The 19,563-nt window shown below is 59.1% G+C and overlaps 1 protein-coding gene across 1 annotated transcript; it reads right to left on the reverse strand.

Annotated features, from left to right (window-relative positions):
- Positions 1 to 5,366: 5,366 nt before the first annotated feature.
- IL11RA (interleukin 11 receptor subunit alpha) lies at positions 5,367 to 18,560 on the reverse strand. The gene is made up of 12 exons (XM_026069181.1): positions 18,461 to 18,560; positions 18,092 to 18,152; positions 17,707 to 17,873; positions 17,328 to 17,442; positions 16,076 to 16,108; positions 15,431 to 15,594; positions 15,125 to 15,288; positions 14,799 to 14,940; positions 14,161 to 14,256; positions 13,597 to 13,696; positions 12,611 to 12,693; positions 5,367 to 5,404 (listed from the first exon to the last, which is right to left on the reverse strand). Exons 1-12 carry the CDS (start codon positions 18,558 to 18,560, stop codon positions 5,367 to 5,369), a joined length of 1,263 nt encoding a protein of 420 aa, XP_025924966.1.
- Between the last annotated feature and the right edge of the window lie 1,003 nt (positions 18,561 to 19,563).

Consider the following 19,563-nt stretch of genomic DNA (forward strand, 5'->3'; position numbering starts at 1 on the left):
CTTTAGCCACAGTATGAGCAGGAGTCTAAGCTTCCCTTCCAGTGGCCCCTAAACACATAGCGGTGTCCACCCCAGGACATTAAGTTGTGGGGATGGGAGTAAATGAAGCAAATGTTCCCATGTGCTGGAACATTATTGTCCATGCTGAAAAATCCTCAGCACCATTCCTGGCAGGTTTTGGTTCCGGTCAACTAGCCTTGCACCAAACAACCACCTGAGGCCAAGCACCTTTTCCAGTAGGCAGCATGGATGCAGCCAGGGAAGGTGAGAGAGTTTAATAGCACAGAGGCCAGCTATCCCATGCCAGTTGGCCCCAGGGCCAGAAAGCAGTCCCAGGCACAGCTGATTTCCTAGTATGGATGTAGCTGGAGGGTCCCTGCTTTTTTTCTGTATAGTCTGGTTTCTGCATGATGCTTCCAGAAGGGCTTCAAGTGTGTCATGGCGAGTTATTGCATTTAACCCCCTGAGAGGCTGCAAGGAAAGCCAGCTTGGGCTGGAGATGCTCATCCCTTACCTCTGGGCACAGAAAACTTATTTCTCCAGACCCTCAGCTACCCTGCCTGCTCACGCCTCCCATCTGTCACCTCCTGGGGGGATCTGAACCATCATAAAGGGAATGAACAGCTCCATGACCCTCCGCTCAGACCAGCACAGCCCCTCTGCATCTGTAGTCACTGCTCCACATCACAGGCATGGCCAAGACCCCTTGAGAGTCCACAGTGAAAAGGATGCAGGTCCTTGGCTGGAATAGCTTGGTGCAGTTTCACTGCCATCTCCGAATCATTGGTTGCTTTCTGCTAAAGGATTCTCTCACCTGGCAGCACCAGGTGAGGGATGTGGATGGTGTAACTCTGCTGCAGGCAGCAGGGAACATGGCTGGCCAGCTTGCTTTGGAACCACTGGCCTGCTGGTTAGCTTGGTACCAGTCAGCACCACAACCAAAGCAGGCTCCAGCCTCCAAGGACCTGAGAAGGGGAGAAGGCAAGGTGAGGGGACTGAGGGGGTGCCTGCTGCTCATGGCAGCCTGTCACCCTTTACAGATGCCACACAGAGGCAGGAAGTGTTTTTGCTTGGTGAAAGCCACCCAGGATGAAAAGACCAGAACCTTTAGCCTACAGGGAAGGGCCAGACCAGCTCCCGGGACCTGGACTGGAAAGCTGAAATCAGACACGCCATAGCAGTGACGTGACATCCTTAGGTAAAGGGAATTACCCATCCCTCTGTGTCCTCAGGTCAGGAGTGGGGTGGAGTCGAAAGTCAGACAGGAGCGATGAGTTCAGGTTAGTAGAGCAGGGCAATATTCGATGGCCTGGGGCGTACCAGCATGGTCTCTGATGTAGTGGCTGTGCAGGCACGCAAGCTGGAAAAATATTTCCTATTGGCTCAAACCATTCTGGATTTGTAAATTATACCTGCCAGAGTAATGCAACCGCATCTGTGCTGAAGTACTTTTGCTCTCCTGCCTTCAGAGATTGTGACTTTGGCAAAGGTGTGGGGAAGCTTTTAGCTATGGGGATGCACCAGAGCCCATGCAGTCCATGTTGTCACTGCCTCTGCCCTGATCCCAAAGTCCCCAGACACCAGCACGTGCCAACACAAGCGCTGGCAGGGAGCCCAGCTCTCCTGGAGTGAGCCAGAAAGACTTTTCACTTGCTATGCTTGTGGTTCAGTGGTCATCACAGTGGGTCAGTGGGTTTCGCTGAGGCTTGCTGCCCTGAGCCACATGCTGCATGCTGGCTCCTGACAGTTCCCACAGTTTCTGTTTCCCAGTCAGCCTCCTCCTTTCATTTTTTTACATTTTCTCTTTGACTATAAAAAGTCCCAAGAGGGACTTCCCAGTCCTCGCTGAGGAAGACATAATAATCCCTTCCTGAAGGAAGCATCCAGGAAGCCTGAAGGACCCTTCTCATCCCAGAGTAAATGATGCCAAACARCATCCCCAGGCAGGAAATGTTGGAGGCAGCAAAGGAGGTGATGCTGCCAGAAGTGGGGCTCCTTAGCACTTCGTGGAGGAAATACAGCTGCTACTGTTAGTTCATTAACATGCTGGGTGGTTCCTAGGAATGGCTCCTTTTACAGCCACACAGAGAGTGCACCCTGAGGCACCTTTACCAGGCAGACTGTTTCCTACGTTCCAGTTTGCGTTTCTTGATGCACACGTCCAAACATTGCAGAGCATTAGAGCCCCAGGTTTTCCATGAAAGCAGGTGGCACACTGCTAACTGCCAAAAGTCCCTTTGTGGCCCTCCAAGAAACACTTCAAGTGGGAAGATTTACTTCTTTCCGTTCTGCTGTCTGGAACTGCTCTCTCTCAGAGGTGACTACCAGAGATCTTTGTTTTAGACACAAAATCTTCTTTTGAGACTTCTCTTCCCCCAGGTGAATCTACCTATATGGTGGCCCAGGGGATCTCTAGGAAGATTTGCATTCAGGTTCTTTACTCTTGGATGGTGCTGGAGGCTGTTGATCCTGTACAGCGGCTGAGTTTGTATCCTGCCACAGAAGCAGTCCCCTACATGGGACAGACACAGCTGATTAATATGATGCATTTCTCTCCATTAGTGTTCAGAGCAGACCTCAGCATTGCCTAATTGGTTTGATTTGTCTGCATTAAACATTTACTATCTATGGTTAACTCTTTCATTAACTATGAGGCATCATGTTTAACTGCACAAAAACATTGTAATGGTTCCAGAGCCAGCAGGAAACTCACAGAAAACTTCTGTGCAACGTTAATACTAGAAACCACAAGATAATCTAGGGCTGAGTACAAACAAACATGCACAAGCCTGGAAATACATTTKGGTTGGCAAAAATATCAGACAAGTGTGCACATCCACCTGCACAGCCTTCATTCCTTCCTCCTTCATTTATACAGGCATAAGGGCTTGTACATGGACCTGGGGGTTTGCTGTCATGCAAGCAGGAATGGGCACACTTTTGGCTTATGAATCACAGAGTACTTAATTCCCAGCAAAGCCTTTGGGTTTGTTTGGCTTTGTGACTGCCCCAGAGTTCATGATATTACCCAGGGTTAACAAGTTGTGTCTCTTGTATATATAATTGACACTCAGACCCATGAGCACAAGATGAGGGATGGATCTCCTATGATGGGGGCAAAACCAGGCAGTTAGGAAACAAAAGCAATTTAAGAAATGACAGAGAAAGAAACTGGACCCTGAAAATTTGAGTTGTTTGGTTTTTATTCCTTTTGAACCATTCTTTCTTTCTGTCTCTTGGACAAGGTTTGGATTGAGAAAAACCTTTGCAAAAGGGAAAGTCGAAACATCCTGTTTCAAAGTTGTCGCAATGAATCATTCCAGCCCTGCTCCCTTTGGAAATTGCAGTGGAAAGTTCTGACACTTCCCAAACTTCTCCCTCTTGCTCCTGCATCCAAAGCACTCTCCTCTTCCAAACTGACCGGTTACAAACCGCATGCAAACTTCGCCTGCCGCTAACCCGGCTTTTGTCCAAACTGCTCCAGGCTTTGCATCTCAGGGTTACTCTAAGTTGCTGCACGGGGTAGATTTCCCCTCATCCAGGGAATGGCTGTGGGATCGCTGCCAGGCAGCTCCGGCCGACCTGGCCTCTCCCAGCCCTTTGCCCCGGTACAGAGAGGGCAGAGAGGCCGTTCACCCCCTGCTTTGCTGTCAGAGAAGTTTTCTCAGCCTCCTTTCCCAGGGGAAGGAAAATAATTCCTTTAGAGGCTGTTTTAAAGGCAGTGTTTGCCACCTAGTGGGAAAGTAGGGTCTGGGCATCCCTCTTCCCTGCTCAGGGCAGTGGCGGGCCCAGGGTTCACCCTATTTTTAGCATTTTAGGAGCCGCTGGCGCGAGACAGCCCCATACTCCTGCCGGCCCATCGTGCAGCACCAATCCCCGCTCCTTTGCCCCGCCGGGATCATTTTGGGGTAACCTGCCTCCAGGGAAGATGCCCCCGGACCAGCGTCCCCACGCAGCCCCAGACCTGCATCCCCCACGGCACCAGCCATCCCGAGGAAAGGCCTTCCCGGGGCCCAGGGCCGTGCAAGGGCTGCCACAGGTGTCTCGCCCTTGCGGGGCACCCCGCAGGGGCATTTTTGTACCCCACAGAAATAAAGAAACCAGGTTTTGAGCACCGGGCCTCTGCGGCAGGCGGGGATGGCGTCGGGCCGAGCCAGCCCTGGCAGCCTCCGCGTGGCGGCAGGGCCCCCGCGGGGCTGCTCTCCCGGCCCCACCGCCGCCGTGGGCCTGCCGAGCTGGGGGGATGGTGCCCGGGGGCTGGTGGGTGGCCGGAGGGGGTGGCCGGAGGGTCCCCCCCACCGCCGCGGGCCGGGGGCCTCGGAGCAGGCCGCTGTCGTCATGGCGATGTGGCCTGCGGGGCCTGCCCTGCCGCCTGCTCCCTCGGAGGCGCCAGGAGGGATTCGGGGGCCACCGGCGGCCCCGGGAGCCCGGCCCACCCCCCGTTCCCCCCCTGCCCCCCGTCTCGCTGGTGAGCGGCACCCTGCCTTCTGGGGAGGGGGGGCCTTATGGCGGGGCAGGGGGCATTTCCATGCCTGTGGCACAGCGGGGCCCGTGGCCAAGCCTGCGGCTCCCGGCCCCCGTGGCAGGCCGGGGGGTGGTGGTGGTGGTGGTAAATGCTGCAGTGCCGGCTCAGCTTTTTGCGGCCCGTTGCCATCCTCAGGGAGCTCGCTGGACCCTTCGCAGCCAGCCATGGATGCCTTCATGGGTAAGGATTGCCAGCCCAAGTTCCCAGAGCAGTGCCTTGTGCCTGACATCCGTGAGGAGCTGAAGGAAGGACTCTGGAGTGGGGGAGAAAGCACCATGTCCCGAATAAACAGCGCCTTCCAGGTCAGCAGCCTCCCTGGGTGTCAGTGCCATCCAGGTTGCCATTCTCCTGGGAGATCAGGGCCTTCCAGGTCTCCATCCTCCTGGGAGTTCAGGGCCTTCCAGGTCGCCATCCTCCTGGGAGATCAGGGCCTTCCAGGTCTCCATCCTCCTGGGGTGTCAGAGCATCACAGAGGCACTGGTGGTGTCTCCTGGCTCTGTGACCCCATTTCTGCTAAGCCCCAGGAGATCCCAAGTGTAGACATGGATCCATCACTTTTAGTGCCGTAGCATCTCAGGGTGCTCAGAGTGGGGCTGCTGGACACAGAGGTGAATATACCAGCATGTGTGAGGAGCTCAGCTGCTGCCATGTCCAGCAGATGTCCCAGTGGCTGGGATTGCTTGTCCCCTGGGAGGGCTCTGTGTGCTGTAACCCTGCAGAGATGCACAAGAATCCCAGTCATGTTTAATTTTGGCCAGTCATTTTCAGGATGCAGTGAGGGACCCTGCTGCATTGGCCTGTCTGTCTGTCTTCCCTGAGAGTGCAAAACCCCGGGACCTGTTCAGTGTAATCCTGGAAATCCAGGGAGCACCTGAGTCCCTCGGCTGGTAGAGGAGCACCTGTGTAGGGCTAGGTCGTGCTGTCTGTGACTTCTTTTCTTTTTATCCATCCCTGCAGACAAAGCAGCTGATGCAGCAGCTCATGGAAGCAGGGGAAAGTAAGATGGTGGGAGGAGAGCAAGTAGGGTGCCTTCCTCCTCCCATCTCCCTGCTGGGAGCACACTCCCTGTCCCTCCCAAAAGTCATCCCTCAGAATGTTTCCAGCTCTGTTTCAGTCCCCACAGTTCTGGCGACAGCTGGAGGAGGAGATGGAGTTTATGCCAAAGAGGAAGGGGAGAGGTCATCTCCAAGCAAGTGACATGGCAGCATCTAGAAGATCTGGGCCAAGCTTGGGGGAGCACTGCAGGGGCTAAGGGTGGGGGTCCAGGTGCCACAGAGCAGCAGAGGTGTGCATGGGGGGGATATGCAGTGGGTACTGTTCTGCAAAGTGATATGGCTGCATGTCTCCCCCTGTGCCACCACAGTTTGTGGCAGGTACATGAAACACTGTGAACTCTTGGTTGGACAACAGGCCTGTTTTTGGTGTAAAAAAGTCTGGCAGGGAAATACTGTGCTTTGTGAGCTCATCTAAAGTGCTGCTTCTGCTTTGAGAAGGGAACAGCCCTTTCCTGAGAGCATCATCAGAAACAATGCTTGGGTACAGCTAAGCTGCTGGCTTTAGCCTCCTGGCAGCTCTGTGTTTGTGTGTTGGGCTCTTCCAGGCCATGAAAGACAAAAAGTACCCTGGGGGCAGGGAGGGGGCCAGCCCCAGCAAAGAAAGAAAGAATCARTCTTTTAGTGCAGGGAAAAGCCTACAGTGGGGCACCAAGAAGAGATGTCTCAGACTTCTTTCCTTTCTTTGCCCCCTCCACATCTGTTTGGGTGCCAGCACGTCTGGCCTGGCAGGTGATGTCTCTCATTGTGCGGGGGGGCAAGGAGCACTGTCTCCCCGACCCATGTCCAGGTCTCCTCTCATGGTCTGCTCTCTGGATGCACTCTGGGAAGTGTGCTGTGGGAGACAAAGCCCTTCTTTCTTGYAGACATTGATGGGAAACCCACTGGATGCCTTCAGGGTGATGAAGTCACCTCACCAAGAGGTGAGTGGGTTCAAATCCTTGGGGTTTTCCCTGCCGTACAACCCATTTTCCCTCTTGTTTTTTTGACCGTGTCCTCTGGCCAGGTACCATAGCTCTGTCTATAGGACAGCTTGGTGGGGACTGGCTTTCAGACTCCCCAGCCAGCAGAGCCCTTGTGCAGGGGGAGACTCTGGGTGTCCTGGCATGGGCAGGGTGATTTGGACCCTCCCTGTTTTTCAGGAAAGAGAGAGGAAGATGGGGAAGGAGTTTGCAGGCCCATGGCAGCTAGAAAGGGAGGCAGATGAAGAAAAGTGAGTATGTATGATTTCAGGGGTCTCCAAGGGGCCAGGGGCTTTGACTCGCTAGCAAGACTCCAGACAGGAGTATCCCACTTGCAGGTGAGATGAAATCTATACCCAGGGTGAATGCTCAGCACTGCATTTTTAAGGCATTTTTGTTTGGATTTGCCATGTCCCCGGGGCAGGATGCCTGCTGCCCTCCCACCCCCAGTGCCCTGACAGTGTGATGTGAAAGCTGCTTGGTCCAGGGAGTTATGCTCCTTCTGGAAACGGCCACAAAACCTGGGGAACAGGGTCTGAGTCTGCCCTGGGATCCCTAACAGCTTGGGGGACTGCATTTACGAACAACACCATAGGAAGCTGCAGCCACTGTATCTTTTTGTTACAGATTTCTAGGGCAAGTCASAACCACAGCCCAGAACAGCCCTCCTGTCCCTTGGACAAAGGGGGATGCTTCCTTCCCTCTCTCTCCAGGCCTCTTTTCTCTCTCCAGTGACAAAACTCACAGTCAGATGGTGAAGATTTCCATCTTCCCACTGCCTTAGCAGACTGTGACATTTCAAGGACGGTCTCTCAGCATTTCCTGGCCTGATTCAGCTCCTGAGGGGGATGCAACCCCTCTGGAGATGCCCTACTCTCTCCTCAGACACAGGGGACTTGCCCTGGTAATTATTTGGGCTCTGTCTCCTCACGTTAACTGTCGTGCTGTTTCCATGAGAAGTGGGTGTGTAGCTCACACCTGGGACTTGCTCCCAAACACTAGCCTTGTTCTACCTGTGGGCCTCCCCTTACCACCCTTATGCGTTTGGGCTTCACAAATCAGCCCCTGCACAATGAGCATCTTTAATGCTTAGGAGGGTGTTAGAGCATCCAAACTGTCTGTTCATTCATCAGTCCAACCATGCATCTACATGTTCATCCATCCTTGGCTCCTTCCTCTGACCCATGCATAGTTCCCACCTTGCTACTTACTGACTACATACGTATCCTTTCCTTTCTCCCTTGCCCAATGACCTATACCTCTGTTACATGCCCCTATATTTTCCAGGATCTACTGGGGTTGCTTTTACTTCTTCCCCTGGCTCAGGATGTGGAGGAGAGGGAAGCAGGAGCAGCCATGAGAGGTAAGTTAAGACTGTCTTGCTTTACAGTCCTGCACAGGCAACCCAGCCCCTCCCCTGCAAAACGCAGGCTGATCCTGGGAGTGAGGTGTGGAAAGGAGGGGATTGGGATTCAGGGACAGCACAGACATTTAGCAGGGTCTGTCACATTCAAGCAATCCAAGCATCACTGTACAACTGTCTATACCAGTGATGTGCTGCAGTGGTTTTGGTCCAGACTGACTATCATTTTCCCAAATAAGTCCTGGATGTGGCTGGGCTGATTCATCCCAGCCCTCTGCCTGAGATGCTCTGGATGGGGCTGCCCGGTGCCAGATGGAGACATGTAGCACAGACATGGGCCATTTGGAGCCTCGGTTCTGGGGACGTTCCCTGGCATGTTGCATTTCCTGCTTTAAACTTTGGGCCCACAATGGGACCTGGGCCCTGCTCTCCCATGCTTTCCTCCTGCAGGGCCTGGGCTGTTCCCTGCTGGGAAGTGGGACCTGTTCCCACTCCTTGGGGGGGTACATCCCACAGGCTGTCTTGACTTGACATGGCCTCAGCACCCCAAGGCCTAGGTCTTACCTTGTCCCCAGAGATCTTGGCACAGTGTCTGCCCTGTGGAGGGTGGGATCTTGCAGCAAAGCAAATTTGGAAGCGTCTCTGCCTACTCTGGGCAGGGTGTGTCCAGGCAGTGCTCCAGCCTGGAGCAGGAAGCCTCCTGCTAGCTCAGTGACTGCAAGTGTGAGCCACTGAAAGGCTTGAGCCCTGAGGAAAGTGCCCTGGCCCAGCGGTGGGATGGGGAGGTGCCAGTGTTGGGACTGTTTTCATGGTCTCTTCTTTTCCTCCTCTGCAGTTTGGAAGTGAATTTTGGCATCTGGAGCCCACTCCCTTATCCCAGATTTCTATGTACCCAGCCCTCCCCTTGCATCTTCACTGGTCCAGAGGAGAGCCATGTTATGTTCATTCATGTCCAGTGCCAGGTCACACACGCCCCTGGCAGCTGGGTTCCCAGAGTATGCAGCACCCAACATTAAACATCCTGATATCCCCAAGCACTGAGCTCCCTGCTTCCTTGGGGTCCCAAGTTGCCTGTGTGTCACATCTTCAGGATGCTGGTGGGGGCATGAACACACCTCTCAGCGCTAGCCTGAGCTACCTGCAAAGCTTGCCTGAGCTGCGGGGCATCCTGCCAAGCAGCCACCATTGCCCTCCCCTGTCCCTCAGAGCGTGGCAAGCAGGACTTTGTGGCTGAGTGCAGAGCTCTCTCACCTGCTGTTCATCTCTCCCACTGCCAAATAGGTGCTGGGTCACATCTTTAAAGATTTCATCAAAGGGGAAAAGGGGCTGAACCCCAGGGTGGAGGGCAGTGGGGTGCAGTGATGAGAACCAGATGTGCATCTCCAGCCTGCAAGCTTTGGTGATCACACCCCGATCATCAAAACTGGGTGTCCCCACATCCTGGCAGGCCCAGCCACACTGAGGCAACTAAGGAAGGAGACAGAGGGCTTAGCATAGGGGGGCAGCGCAGCTCTGGGTCCCCTCTGCCCATCAGCCTTTATTTCAGAGATTGCAGAGGATCTGAGCCTGCTCCTCACCCAGGGCTGAGCAGGGATCTGGCACACAACCTGCCCCATGGCATTTCCACAGTGGTACCACCTTTGCAGACCATCAGCTCCCCCCATTTCAGGAGGGGTCTGTGCGCTGGGGCTCCCAACGCATGCATGCTCAAGGAGAGGGGCAAAGCTCGCTGCAGTGCTCATTCTGGACATCCCCATGCTGCTGCCCAGCCTTGGCAGCCTTTCCCATCTACCCGCCTGCACTTGCCTGCATGRAGCAGACATGCTTTGTCTTGTGTATGTGCTAGGCTCCAGTTGCCTCTGTACCACCCTGGCCAGCAGCAATTCCCTTTTATTTGGAGCAAGTCTGGATCTTCTGTAGGAGTTTATAAGCGGGACAGGAGATGGGGGCCAGAGCTGCCGGCTCACACTCTCTCCCATTCACTGGCYAATGCATTCCTGTGTCAAGAGCAGGCGTCAGCCTCTAAACCAGCACCATGTGCCTGGAAAACACTGAGTGCCGCTTGTAAACACCAAAGCCACGGATATGGGGTGCATATTGCATGTGTTCAACAGCATCCTACAGACAACCGGAGTCCTGATCCCCTCCACAGTAGTAGGGAAGGTGGTGATAAGAGCTGATTTCCAAGCAATAAGGGCTACCCATGTCATGCTGGGGATCGAGGAGACAAGGATGACCCTGGCACATTGGAAATGGGGTGAATGCTGGGGAGAGATGCTGCAGGCTTGGCTCTGTGCCTGCCCCATGCCAGCTCACCCTGCAGCTGGTGCGGGTTCAGCTGTGCAGCTGGATGAGCAGGGCAGCTCCGGGTACACACRCAGCCCCCTCTTCCCCTGTGCAGGCCCCAGCCAAGCCCAGAGGTTGCAGGGACCTGCCAGGGCACCAAGATGCTGCGATTCCAGCTGCGCGCACCCCAGCTGGGGACCAGAGCCCAGCAGGAGGTGATGGCAGCATGACACAGCTGGAGCTGGCAAGGTCTGGGATGTGCCTGGAGAGGGGATGTGGCTGTTGGGCCCAGAAACCCTGTTTTTACCTGTATATGTAGGCACACACAGAGCCCTCCCCAGCTCAGTGACCTGCTTTACCTGGACTGGGGCGAGTCCTGCTCCCATTCTGGTACCATACCAGGGATGGAGGACTGACCCTCTATCTCCCTCACCCAGGGCAAAAGTGCTCACCGGGGCTAGCGAGGGGCGGGAGCACTTCAAAGCCCAGCACTGGCATGGGCAGCCCTGTTATCCCAGCATCCAGGGCTGGGTGCGAAGGGGCGCCCAGTAAAGGCAGAACTGAGGGCTGGAGCACTGGTTAATGCAGAGGGGGATGTGGGGGCAGGCTTGGTGCCACAACCCATTGCAAAGGACACAAGGCTGCCCCTGCCCTCACCACCACGGCATTGCCCAGGTTTGATCCTGAACACCAGGACCCAGGGTAAGACTAGACTGAAGCCACATCCCAGGACCCAGCCCTGCCTCACTGTGCAAGAGCACCGCAGTGGGACGGATCCAGTGCACCCATGGCTGGCTGGGACCCCCAACAGCTCCTTCCTTGCCCCCCCGGAAGGGCCATGGGGAAATGCCCCACACCGTTCTGGCCCTGCCTTGCCCATGGCCCCCTGTGCAAAGCCCCATGACACTATGAGGTACAGCCTGGACACGCTCGGACGTTTTGAGGGGTCCTCCCCAACCCAGCCTTCACAAGGAGCCTTCAGAGATATCCTTCCCGCCGCCATGCTCCCACTGCACCCCGGGTTCAGGGGCAGCCCTGCGGCCCAGCCTGGAGTGACACATTTCCCCTGCTGTGCTGGCTGCAGGGCAGAGCCCCTGGACCCACCCTGCCCTGGCTCTGCTCCCCGCACTCCCTGYGCCAGCCAGCACCGCCACTGCCTGAATTTCCATCCAGCCCCATCTGGATCTCATTGGGCCATGGAGCCGCTGGCGCTGAGCACCAGGGTTGGGAGGTGCCAACACATGGAAATGATTACAGGGGCCGGGTTGAGCAGAGAGGAGGGGGCCCAGCCAGCACACTCCGAGCAAGGGGGGTTGTGCAGAGGGTCCTGTCCCTGCAGCAGGGCTGGTGAGGGCAGCAGCAAGTGAGATGTCCCAGCCAGGAGGCTGCAGCTGCCCTGGGGCATGTGCTGATGACTCTCCTGAGAGACAGGGAGGCTGGGGATGGGCAGAGCTCTGTCTTTTGGGGGTGTCCTTCCCCTAAGGACTCCTTAGCTTGCTGGGACATGGGCCAAGGCTTATGCACAAGGACCATCCTCTTCTGGCATTCAGCAAGGACTGGACCTGGCAAGGGTCTCTCTCAGCCCACCAACTCTCTGGGGAGAGGATGGAGTGAAGGCGCCCTGTTTGGGGACCAGCCATGTATGCATCTCCTTGCAAGGACCAAGCGTGCCCAAGCCAGCATCTCTCCTCCTGCCTGGCACCACGTACCTMTTCCCTGGTCCTGTATGACGTGCAGAGAGGTCCAGCTCAGGCAACACCAACACTACCCCCTTTATTGGGATCACTGCTCCTTCCTGCCTCGGCGTGGAGGCGAGCCTTCTGCCTGCTGATGGCTGGTGGGGGGGGTGACGGGCCAAGGAGGCAGGCAGGGCTCAGCACTGCACRGTCACTGATGCCCGCAAACCAGCACCCCGCACCCTGTGCCCATGGTCCCCTTCCACGTGGCGCTAAGCAGCAAAGTGGGGCTGGCTCGGTGCCCCATCCCCATGTTGTATAGCAGCGCCTGGCAGTGGGGACCGGCCCGTCGCGTTGAGTCTGAGATGTCTCCAGCTGGCTCCTGGCGGGCACAGGCAGCCCTAAGCTCCTCAAAGCACAGCCTCTCTCCTTAGGGTCCATCTTGCGTCCARATGGTGCTGGGGCTCAGGCAATGTCCAAAGCCAGGCCCTGCTCCATGTGGCGGGGAGCCCTTCTGGGGCCAACAGTGGTGTCAAGTCCCGTACGTGGGTGAGTAGGTGCTCAGATGGGGGAACGGCAAGGCTCACTACAGGATCTGGGCCTCTGCAGAGAGAGAGAGAAGGCAGAGGGGTTACAAGGGGCAWAGCCCCATCTCCCCCTTCCCAGGGGGGCAGGCCTGCCCAGACTCGGGGCKCGTGGCACAGAGCCCTGCCCTGCACACACGATCGCAGCCCCTCGGCACTCACTCGGCAGAGCCTTCAAGTGGGTGGCAGCAACCAAGAAGTTGTGGGGTTTGGTCTCGTCTTTGCCGTGTTTCCTCATCCGGAGCCTGGGAACAGAGCAGGGTGGTTGAAGAACCCAAGCAGTCCTCCGTGGGCACAGGGAGAGTAGTGCCTGCCCAGGTCCCTGGTGATCCTGCTGCACACCCTGTCCAGCTGTGCCCAGCACATGAGCTCCAGGTGGCACAAGGGTCCTGCCACTAGACAGGGGCTGGGACAGGGACCAACCACACAGCCACAGTGCTGGCAGGGAGGGCCACAGCAGTGGTGGGATGACAGGTAACTTGTCAGAGTGGGACAGGATCCAGTGGGGCAGTGCCCAAGGGCAGGATTCAGATGGAAAAAGGCAGATTAAGGGGTCTCAGCACTGATTGCGGAGCATAAGAGTTTGGGGGTTTGGGTGGCACATTATTAGTGGCAGCATCTTTGGGGGATAGAGAATAAAGTCCCCTGGATGTGGGCTCCTTAGGAAGACCCCAGGCAGGGTGTCGTATACAGCCAAGCCTCCCCACACTGCTTCCTCTCCCCGATCTCTACCTGGGGCAGCTTCAATCCTGCCCCACTCCCACTCCAGCAGCAGAGCTGATTCTGATCCTCCCAGCCAGGAACCTGTGCCCCTCCGCAGTGGTGGGCTGCTCACCAACATGTCCTGGCCAGCAGAGAGCCCAGCGCACCTGGAAGTGTGGGCAGTGCCAGCAACTGGGCATAAACCACCGTATCGGGCTGGCCTCAAGTCTCCTTGGAGTGGGACCCACAGCACAAGGTTGGGGAGGGATGGGGGACCTTTGCTGGGGTGATCAGGGGCCAGAGTGGGATAGAGATGGCAGCAGAGCTGATGGAGAGCATAGAGCTGGGAAAGCAGAGAGCTTTAGTGACAGAGCTGGGGTTGGCACCACTTCACACCCAGCCACAGCTTGCTGGTGCCACACAGCCCCCACTGAAACACGACCTACCAGACAAGGATGGTGATGACCAGAACGGCAGCCAGGATGAAGAAGGCAAAGATACCAAGGGAGACCAGGATGGCCACCTTCTCCAGTGGGTCGCTGCGATCTAGGACAGGTGGGCAGAGACAGACCGTCACAGCCAAGGGATGCCACAGCCCCACATTCTGCAGGGACCCCGCAGCCAGGAGCAGATGGGCAGGCTAGTGCTGTGGTGGACCCTACCCTCCTTTGGGGCCTGCACCCACCCTGGAGAGCTGCTGGATCCCAGGACCTCCATCATGCCCCACAGCCCTCGATGCCCCAGGGAAAGGAGAGGCAAGGACTCGCAAGCTCCCTCCAGAAACCTCCCCAGCCAAGACCCTTGCAGACCCCAAGGGGCTCTAGGACCCTATTGCAGGCTCTCGGGCATGCTGACACCTTGCAGCTTGCCCAGCAAAGCGGAGACATGCAGGCATGGGGTCTAAGGAGATGGGACCTTTCCTCACCTGCTCCCAACCACACACATGCCCAGGCAGCCGGCGGCCCACTGGCTGTCCCCACTCCCGCCCAGGACCTCCCAGCTCTACTCACTGATGGGCTCAGGATTGGGAGCCTGCGAGGGCTCCTCAGCCAGGCTCTCCAGGCTGGCATCTGTAGTGGTTTCTTCACTCACCACAGTGGCAGGGTCTGGAAAGACACAGACGGTGGGCATCAGTCACCCTGGGTGCTGGCAGCACTGCAGGGACTCACACAGAAGGGTGTCCCTGGGGTCTTGCTGTGCCCTGGGGRTCCTGGGAGCCCCAGGGTGCCCCCAAGATGCCAAGGGCTTTGGGGAGCAATCCTCAAATCCCAGCAGCACAGCTGCAGCCTGCCATGGGGCTGCAGGGACTATGCCCTACAGCAGGGCTGGGAACCAGGGCCGTTTTGCCCCCTTGCAGCTGCGCCTCTTGCCATGGGGAGTGTTTGGATGGTGCACATAGCTTTTTTGGGTCAGCTTTAAGGGTGAAAATCATCCGCTTTGTTTCTGTGGCACCTGAGAGGTGGGCATGTTCATGGGGCTTCAGGAGCTGGAGTTTGCCCTGAGCCCAGCCCTGGGTGATACTCGAGGGAGGAGGGATGTTGGAGGGAAGGGGCTGGAGAAGGGCAGGCCAGGGTGCTGAGGGGCTGTGGAGACGGATGGCGCAGCCCTGTAGGGATGCTGAGGGCTGCAGCCTGCCCCTATCCCACACCTCTGACTGGYGTCGCCCGTGCCTCCGCGCTCCACTCGCTCCAGTTTCCTGCGTCTAGGAAATCCTTCGCACTGACTTGGACCACGTGTTCCAGCCCTGCGAAGGCGTCTGTGATCACCTCGGAGAGGTTCACTGTCTCCACCTGCACGGCACAGAGGGGAGCCGCTGAACGCACAGAGATGCCTCCGGCCACCCCCAGGGCTTGGGCGACCTCCCCAGCCCAGCTCACACCCGTTGTGACCCATCTGGACCCTGCACTGCCCTCCCAGTGCCACATGGTCACCCTGCTCCTGAGCCAGCTCTGCRTTCATGTCCCTGCCACTTACCACAGACCAGGAACGGTGGATGATGGGCCGGTACTGGAGCCGAAACTTGAGCTGGAAGTGGGGYTCCTTGGGCCAGGATGTGGGGTACCTCCATCTCACCTGGAGCCGCCGCGGCGCCCGGGGGACGGGCTCCACCACCAGGCCTTCTGGAGGGTCTGGCTTAACTGTGCGGGAGAAGACACGGAGGCTCCGTCATGCCGTGGCAGATCGCCTCCCCCACTCTCGCGTGTGGAAGGGTGCTGGCGCCCTGGGCTGGCTGCCCTGCGGGCATGGAGAGRTGGGATGGAGGGATGGAGGCGCACTCACTGATTGCCTGCATGGTGATGTCAAGGAGGCGGAAGCTGGAGCCCAGCGGGTTCACCTCGGTGACATTCATCCGATAGGAGCTCCAGAACTCGGACTTGTGAACGGTGCAGGTGCCGGCACGGGCTGGATCCTGCAGGCACGGCCCCACGTGCCCGTTCTTGTTCCTGCCAATGGGGTGACAAGGTGGTGGCTCCTCCGCCATGCCTGCACCCCAGCCATGCATCATTTCCCTGACGCCACTCAGGAGGTGCCATGCGGGGAAGCCCCCGTGCCAAGAGCACAGTGGAGGAGGCAGACCTCTCCATCAGAGCTCGGGCAGGGTCTGGGCAGCTACCCTGCCCACAGGAGAGCTCAGGGTGACTCTAGGGCAGGAGCAGAAGATCCTTTCACCCCCCCCCCCCCAAACCCCAGTACTTCCCTCTGAGCATGACCAAAGGGACCACCATCCCAGCCCCACAAGTACCTCCCAGGAGGGTCCCTCACAGGGGGAAACCCTTCTCCCCAGTCCCCCCTGGCTTGAGGAGCCCTTCCACCCRTGGGGCTCCCCATCCCTGGGCCTCAGTGATCCCACCGAGGACCCTGGCAGAGCCTTTGGGATGGGGGCCAGGCCCTGGGGCATGGGGACAGRGGTGGGATCAGTCCTACCTCCGCTTCTCTTCTCCCGTCAGCGATTTCTTCCTGCCCGGGGATAGAGATGGAAAAGCAGATGGTGAGGAAAGGGGGATGGGGAACAGCATGAAACCAACCCCACTGTGACCCAGATGAGGGTCAGGGTCCTGCACCAGCCCGGCCCTGGGGGGGCTGCTCTGCTTCCCGCTAGTCTCAGGGCCAGGGTTTCGCTGGGACACTTGCGCCCAGGAGCCGGAGGACACCGGGGACGCTCCTCAGCGTGGGTCAGCCGCTCCGCAGCAAGCCAGGCGCTGCGAACACAGGCGCTTCTCCACTTCCAACCTGCCTGGCCTCTCCCCAGCCCTCGGCCCGCTGCGTGCCTCAGTTTCCCCTCGCCSTCCCAGGGCTCGTCTGCTGCTCTACCATTCTGCAGCAGAAACGCACAGGGATGCTAACAAAAGCTGCCCGGGAGGGCTGCAGAGGCCTCGTGTTATTTTCCACTCCCCAGCAGCTGGCTTTGTTCTCTCCCTCCGCTCCGGTCCAAAAAGCCCGCTGGTTTCCACCGCCAGCTCCAAGCGGCTCCGTCTCCCCGGACCAAGCAGCCCTGCTCCTCGCCGGGCCCACACGCCTGGCGCCGGGGTGGGGGGAGCGTTCCTGCGGGGGGGTTGCTCATGGCGTGGGGCCGGCCGCCGCGCGCCAGCCTGCCGCCGCCGCCGCTTCCGCGGGGCCACCCCGAGGAGCTAGCGCGGTGACGGCAGCGGCGAGGAAAGCCCTGCTCCCCGGGAAGGGCTGCCCGGCTCCAGAGCGCGTGCGGCCCCGATCAGGCCTGCGTCTGCATCGCTTTTCAAAGGGCTGCTCTGCGCGTTTTATGGGCTCCAGCTGACTTCAAAGCAACCCTGTAATTTGGCCCGCCGTGATAATTAGAAGCAGGGATGTTTCCCGAACTCCTTTCATCCTGAAGCATGCTGAAGCACTTGACAGCTTGCAGATGACCTGCTGCTTTTTTATACCCCTTCAGGTGCTGGCAAAGCCATCCCCAGGGAGGCAGCCTGCCTGTGCCAGCCCCTCAACGCTGCTTGCGGGTCTCTCTTTAAAAAAAACCACATGCTCGATGCAAGCCCTGAAATGCAGCCTGCTCTGGGGTGCAGCATGGTGCTGGGGAACAACTCTGCGGGACCCGATGCAAACCTAAGCTGCAGGTCAGTCTGCGAGCAGGATTCGGGGTTCTGCTTGGCCAGAACCACAGGGTTCACCCCTGTCCAGCCCCTAGCCCATGCCCTGTCCTCACCTATAGGTGGTGATGTATCTGGTGGGGAGGAAGGTCTCGAGGCTGGATGTCCAGGAGCAGGAGAAATTCTCATAGTCGGAGGCTCTGCAGGACACAAAGGGGACCCCGGGCAGGTCTGGGGTCCGGSGAGGGGGTGGTGGTAAGTGAGGGGATCCCCTGCCCTGTGCCACAGCTGGCGCAGAGGGACACCCGGGTCACTGCGAAAGTCCCCTCATGACAACCCCCTGCCAGAGGTCTGGGCAGTGCAAATACCCAGCCCGAGGACGGGCCGCCACCGCTTGCCTGTCCCGCAGCCGCGCGGGGAGCCGCGGGCCGGAGCCACCGCCGCGGCGCCGGAGCTGCGCACCGCCGTTCCCCAGCCTGCAGAGATGCTACTCACGCCCCAGCCGCAGGGACACAGCGTGCAGGAGGCCACCGTCCTCGCTGTGGCAGCTGTAGGTCCCCGCYGCGGCGAGGCTGGCGCGCGGCAGCACCAGGGCGCCGTGCCGCATGGCAGAGCCCGCCGGCAGCGCCGCGGCCCCGTCCCGTCTCCACTCCACGGCCGAGCTGTCAAGGAGAGACCGGGCAGGCAGCGTTAGGGAACAGGGGACAGCGGGGCAGCCCCGTGCGCACGCCGAGCCCGGCCAAAGAGGGGGACGGGGCGGCACGGTGGAGCGGAGGGCTGCGGCATGGCTGGGCTGCCCCCGGTCCCATCGTTTCRCAGCCCCCATATAAACCATCGGCTCATCGGATAACCCCCCCTGGCAGAAACGGAAAACACCTACCCCACACGGGCGCCGGCGCATGACAGGGTCACGTCCGTCCCCACCTGGCCGTACTGCACACCTGCAGGGACACACACACACACACACACACGCACACCYGGGCGTCAGCCCCGCATCCCACCCCGCACCGGGCTGGCTGTCCCGGCACTGCTGCGGGGACCCGGGAAGGACTCGTCCCCGCTGGGGCAGCGAGCGGCTGCAGGGGCAGGACAGCCAGAGGATGCCCAACGCCACGGGGCTGCGTTTTCGGGAAAGAAGGGCGTCTGTAAGGTATGTGCTGGCTCTGCTCCCCCTCTGCCCTTTGCGGGGGCACGGGGTACCTCCCGGGCTGGGAGGGCTGCACCTTGCTGCGACACGGGGGCTGCTCACCTTCCTCTGCCCAGCCCTCGGGGACGGCGAGGGAGGCTGACGCAAGGGCTGCTGCAAGAAACACCATCACCCTGCCCAGGCCGCGGGTGGGACTGCGCATCTAGAGGAGGCAGAGAGAAAGGACAGTGCGTCATCGCCAGCACCAGGCATCCATGGGTGCTGTCAGCACGGCCATTCCTCCCACGCTCCAGCAACAGCGCTCCCAGGAGATGCCGTCCCGCAGGAGCCCAGGGCTCACAGCTAATCTGCTCGCGCCAGGGACCGGCAAACGCAAATAAACACCAGGGCTGAGGCACGGCGCCAAGCCACGCTCCTGTCCCCAGCAGGCGCCAGCCCGGGGCCAGCGGGTCAAGGGTACTCGACCGGCCCCGTGCCTGGGCGAGCCGGGGCAGGTCATGYGATAGGGGGCAGGGGAAGGGGGATGCTGGGGCAGCTCCAGCCCGGCCACCCCCAAGGACAGCGGGACACAGGCCACCGTGCGCCAGACGCCAAGGGCAAAAGAGCTGTGGCCGGGGAGGAGCCGCGCAGGGCAGAGCTGTGGCCACGCTGCAGCTCTGCACGGATGCCCTTGGCTCCGACCCGCACCACCACCCTCCCGCCAGCGCCCAGCACCGGCCGAGTGGCAGGATGCACGCTCCAGCGCCTGTTGTGGGGTCGCTCAGTGCCACGGCCGCCCCATGCCGCGGCCTGCCCTGCACGGTGCGGCAGCACGGGGCCACGAACCAGAGCATCCCTGGGAGGCAATGCACCCCTCATGCCCCTCTTGTCTGCCCCCGATTCCATGCATCGACCGTGCTGTGGGGACCTCCGGTGTTGAGCCAGCAGGGAAGGTCTGTGCCACTGTCACAGCCGGTGGCCTGGATGGGCTGCCGAGGAGCCCTCATGCCATGCACGAAGGGCGAAAGCTGCCCTTGCCCCCACCCCAAGCCAGCTGTGCAACCAAACCACTCGTGGCATGGGCAGGAGGAGCAACGGAGGTGGGATTATTCACCACGTTTCCCAGGCCCTTCTGAGCTGTTTGTTATCTTCAAGCCCAAAGGGAGCTGCCCTGAAATCCCTTCCTCCCACTGAGAGGTCCTGGGCAAGAAGCGAGGGGGATGCTG

The sequence above is a fragment of the Apteryx rowi genome, unplaced genomic scaffold (assembly GCF_003343035.1).
Source record: "Apteryx rowi isolate R43461 unplaced genomic scaffold, aptRow1 scaffold_289, whole genome shotgun sequence".
Lineage (NCBI taxonomy): Eukaryota > Metazoa > Chordata > Aves > Apterygiformes > Apterygidae > Apteryx > Apteryx rowi.